This window comes from Gadus macrocephalus, chromosome 9, assembly GCF_031168955.1.
Source record: "Gadus macrocephalus chromosome 9, ASM3116895v1".
Classification (NCBI taxonomy): domain Eukaryota; kingdom Metazoa; phylum Chordata; class Actinopteri; order Gadiformes; family Gadidae; genus Gadus; species Gadus macrocephalus.
The window spans coordinates 19,265,178-19,270,171 of NC_082390.1; the positions used below are offsets into that span (position 1 = coordinate 19,265,178).

The window sequence follows — 4,994 nt, forward strand, 5'->3', positions numbered from 1 at the left end:
CCTGGCATTGTTTTATTGGCTCCTTTTTTTTTTATTGGGATTTCAGTTTAATCTGCTCAGTGGCCGAACGTAATGAGTGTGTCGGAGATAAGACTTGCATCTCTATTGATAACCGTTGGGTATGAGTGAGCGGACGCAGTGCAGACCGCAGAGGGAACCACAGCGTCCTAACCGCCCTGTTACTCTACCCTCTCCCTGCAGGGCTTTGACCCCCACACGCACATGAGGGCCCCTGGGCTCCCCGCCAGCCTCGCATCCATTGCCGGCGGGAAACCGTAAGTACCCCCCCTCCTCCCATCGTGTCCCGCACGGGGACCCCCTGTGCGCCTGACCCCCCCCCCCCCCCGCTGACCGTGGTTCTCCGCGTTGCCTCCCAGGGCCTACTCCTTCCACGTCAGCGCCGACGGGCAGATGCAGCCGGTTCCCTTCCCGCCGGACGCGCTGATCGGGCCGGGCATCCCGCGCCCACGCGCGGCAGATCAACACCCTGAGCCACGGCGAGGTGGTGTGCGCCGTGACCATCAGCAACCCCACGCGGCACGTCTACACCGGGGGGAAGGGCTGTGTCAAGATCTGGGACATCAGCCAGCCCGGCAGCAAGAGCCCCGTGTCGCAGCTCGACTGTCTGGTGAGAACCTTGAGCCCGTCGCCCCCCCGCGCCCGTCGATAACCCGGGGGTTTGATTACCGCGGCCCCGCCCGCGTCTCCCCTTCCTCCCGGGCCGCACACGCTCGATATTGATCGATGCTCTGTGTCCTCTGCGCCCCAGAACCGGGATAACTACATCCGCTCCTGTAAGCTGCTGCCAGACGGCCGCACATTGATCGTGGGGGGCGAGGCCAGCACGCTGACCATCTGGGACCTGGCCTCGCCGACGCCCCGCATCAAGGCGGAGCTCACCTCCTCGGCCCCCGCCTGCTACGCCCTGGCCATCAGCCCCGACGCCAAGGTCTGCTTCTCCTGCTGCAGCGACGGCAACATCGCCGTGTGGGACCTCCACAACCAGACGCTGGTCAGGTGAGCGTCGCCGGGTTCACGTCCCCACGTCCCCGTCCCCCCAGACCGTCCCCACGTCCCCCCCCAGACAAGCCCCACGGCGTACCAGGGACATGAGCGCTGTGTGTGTGACTCTCTCCCGGTGGGCTCCCCTGTGTTGCAGGCAGTTCCAGGGCCACACGGACGGCGCTAGCTGCATCGACATCTCCCACGACGGCACCAAGCTGTGGACGGGCGGGCTGGACAACACGGTGCGCTCCTGGGACCTAAGGGAGGGCCGGCAGCTCCAGCAGCACGACTTCACCTCCCAGGTGAGCCCTGGAAACACTCACTCGCATCACAGGCTTAAATAAATGGATGGTTAGCTTACGGTCTGGTGGTTAAGGCAGGAAGGTTCTGGGTTCGAACCCCGAGGTCTGCGGTGAACCAGTAGACATCGTTGAGCAAGAGGCCTTTTATAAGGCACTCTGGAGAGAAAGCTAAATGAGTAGTAGTAACTAGGACGGGTATGAAATGAGCTTGCTACATCACTGTTGGGCGTTGGGAGCCTGGGTCTCCAGTCAGTAATTTGTGCCTGGTTCCAGATCTTCTCCTTGGGCTACTGTCCGACCGGGGAGTGGCTTGCGGTGGGCATGGAGAGCAGCAACGTGGAGGTTCTGCACCACACCAAGCCCGACAAGTACCAGCTCCACCTGCACGAGAGCTGCGTCCTCTCCCTCAAGTTTGCCTACTGCGGTATGAACTCACTCCCACGCGCGCACACGCATACGCACGTAATACTGCATAGGCGAAGAAGCCCCATGTCCTTCTTCTCTTTGCCTCAGACCTTAATATACTCCTGCTAACGTGAACCCAATGCCTCCGTTTGTCACCACGGTGACCCGGCTAATGGCCGCTCATTCCCTAGTTCCTTGCCTCCATGGCTTGTTACTCTGTGCCCCTGGCCTCATTCTACCTTGCTTCTCTCCGTCCGCAGGTAAATGGTTTGTGAGCACGGGGAAGGACAATCTGTTGAACGCATGGAGGACTCCGTATGGCGCCAGCATATTCCAGGTAGGTGGATCGATAGGCTGGGTCTGCAGCCGGGCCCCAACAATGTGCACCGCCAGCCTCTGGGAGGGAGGAAGGGCAGGCCGACCGCTGGCTCCCCTATCAGATGAGAACCCAACCTGGATATTGACCCGACGCCATTTCCCATCCCGGCCATGGCACCCTCCCCGTTAGATATCGTTCTAATCTAATTCCACCCCTGTGGTCAGCTGTTCCACCCCTCCCCGCCCTTACAAGGTTCAAGCAGGGTTAAACCGGTCCAGAAGCCCGCCTGTCTGCGGGGGTCTCTCTCCCCTCTGCTTAACTCTCCCCTCGTCTGTGCCTTGTTTTGCAGTCCAAGGAGTCGTCGTCCGTGCTCAGCTGCGACATCTCTGCCGACGACAAGTACATCGTGACGGGCTCTGGGGACAAGAAGGCCACGGTGTACGAGGTGATCTACTAAACCAGAGGACCCGTGGCGCTCCGAACCCCCGACCCCCGCGCCCCGCCCCAAACTCAGACAGCATGGATGTCGCCTGCAGCCCCCCACTCCCCTCCCCGGCCTGGATCAGCAGCAGGATGACTCGGAGCCAGGCGAGGGTGGACTACGGCGTTCTGCCCCCCCCCACCCCCCCCCCCCCACCCCCCCCCACTCCCCCGACGGCGCTGTCCCTCCTTCGTGTGACTCAACCCGTGTACAGTCGAGGGCGGCCGTCAAGGCACCGGAGAAGAAATTATTGTCGTGCAGTTCTTTTTGGTTTTACTTTTCTTTTTTTCTTTGGATATTTTTGTGATTTTGTTTTTGATTTTCAAACCCGGAGGTTCGGTTCCGCGACGCGACTAGAAGCGGTGGTTCGCTCTGAAGCTTCCTCTCTGCAGGTTCTGTGAAAAGTGTACATAATGGAGTAATAAAAGGCCTTTTATAGATTTATATTTTGGTGTCCCGTTACGCTTGTGATGATTCTTTCTTGTTCTCTCCTTGATTTTCTGTCCCCTCTGGGAATGGAAATTAGATTAGGACTGTAAGAGGATATTCTATTTCACTTTCCCCATCCTATGCCCTTTTTTTCCACGTTCTTTGTCCACGATGACCTTTTGGAAATCTAATTTGTTTTTTTCTTTTCTCGCTCAAAACATCAATGCTGTTTTGGTAGAAAACAGACATTTGTCCATTTGGGATGGGAAGAATTCTGGAAACATCCTTCGTGTCTGACTGGAACGGAGACACCATCATACTTTCCAGACCGTTTTTTTCCCGGTTCCCAAATATCAACAGTTCCAACGTTCAAGTTCTGGATGTATTGTGACTCATTGGCTGCTTTTTATCGACATTTTAATGGTCTGACTACTGGCCCGAGTGGAGGACTGGGGGTTTCCTAGAGAACCATATGAAGCCTTCTCTTTTTGTTCCTTGACTCTTAAAGTATCATATGAACCTTTTTGTGCTCATTGTGTCCGTGTCCATGCGTCTGAGAGGAGGTCTGAAATGCCCTCTCGCTGACTCACCATGACTGATATGCAAAGCTTCCAAAGTTAGTCATGCAATTGGCAGACAAGAATGTCAAGATTTAACATATTTGGTAAATGCGCTGTTTACTTCTCAGTACTTAACGATATCTCGTTATAATCTTCTCTCCTGGACGGCAATGGTCTCTGCTCTAACACACTTCAAATCTTGTAGCAAACACTTGTCATCGTCACTAAGGATTGTACAGTTGTTGATATTTCAATAAACTGTTTTTTTATATAAAATAGTCTGACTGAGTTCCTACGTATCTAAGTATCCGTTGTCTACAGATATTCAGGGAAAGGCGTCTAGAATCCTGTTCTCCAATATCCTGGTCCTTCTAGAATTCTCTCTGCCTCATGTGCTCCCCCTGAACACGGAGGGAACACATTTACAAAATGGTGGTCAATGTGTGCAGCCTGGTTTGACGCCCCACACATTATTAAGAGTTTCCAGAACGGCTACAATAGACTCTCTGAAGGCAATGATCTCTTGAAATCGCTAAGCTTGTGTTTCATATTCGAAAAGTATGAATGGTAGTGGCTGTCCCGACCAGCCTTTCTGTCCTCAGATCCCTTTTGGTCTCTTAATGCTAGCGCTGAAATGATACCCGGTCCCGCCGCAGAGCGCTACAATACGGCCTGGTGTGTTCTCCCTCTCTTTTACCTCCTGTATGCGCGGAGCCCTCAGCGAGCATGACGTAAGCCCGGCCCTTGTTCTCCGAGTGGTCTTTTGGTGGTCGAGGACTCTGGAGCAGGACTGAGATGAATGGCCCCCTTTGGCTGCACCACTCCACGCCCGGGCCCTTCAGGCTCTGTTCCTGGGGCCCGGCGCCCCTTCAGGGATGTTGTTGTTGTGGGTGGTGGCGGTGGACTATAAAAGCCGGGCCGGATGCTTTCAGCTCGGACCCGGACGCCGTCGCGCTCTCACGGGCTGCAGACCTTTTTCCCACATCCCTGAAGTGGGGGTGATTCCTGTGTGTGTGTGTGTGTGTGTGGGGGGGGGGGGGGTCCTTGTTGGAGCTGAATGGTCACTCCAGGCTACATCACTGGAGGATCTGGGGGGGGGGGGGGTGGGGCTAAGGGCCTGTTGCTGGACATTGGAGAGGGGGGGGGGGGGGGGGGAGGGGGTCATTGTCTGGTCCTGATCCACCCCCGCAGAGGAGAGCTTTAAGCAGGTTCTCATGTCAAAGCCCGGGCGGCCCCACTCGATGCAGGGGGGCCCGGAGCACTGTACCCGGACACAATAAGTAGAATAAGTAGCCAAAGAGTTTGACAGCCCTTATATTCTCCTATCCAAGGCGAGGAGTTTGAACAATTTAAAATATCGACTGACGTCCTGCAAGGTGTGTGTGTGTGGGTCTGTGGGTGTGTGTGTGTGTGTGTGTACGCCCATCAAATACCGTTTTTTTTGTTTGGTCTAAGCTGCCAACCATTGATCACAGTCCACCAGAGTCCTGGCC

The 4,994-nt window shown here is 55.8% G+C and overlaps 1 protein-coding gene across 1 annotated transcript in view; it reads left to right on the forward strand.

Moving 5' to 3' along the window:
* tle3a (TLE family member 3, transcriptional corepressor a) overlaps positions 1-3,777 on the forward strand; it is a 15,834-nt gene extending 12,057 nt beyond the window's left edge. Inside the window, 8 exon segments of the mRNA XM_060061604.1 lie at positions 192-275; positions 378-465; positions 467-628; positions 770-1,017; positions 1,160-1,307; positions 1,581-1,731; positions 1,973-2,049; positions 2,381-3,777. Coding sequence (XP_059917587.1) covers positions 192-275; positions 378-465; positions 467-628; positions 770-1,017; positions 1,160-1,307; positions 1,581-1,731; positions 1,973-2,049; positions 2,381-2,488 — 1,066 coding nt within the window. The 3' untranslated portion in view covers positions 2,489-3,777.
* The last annotated feature ends 1,217 nt before the right edge of the window (positions 3,778-4,994 follow it).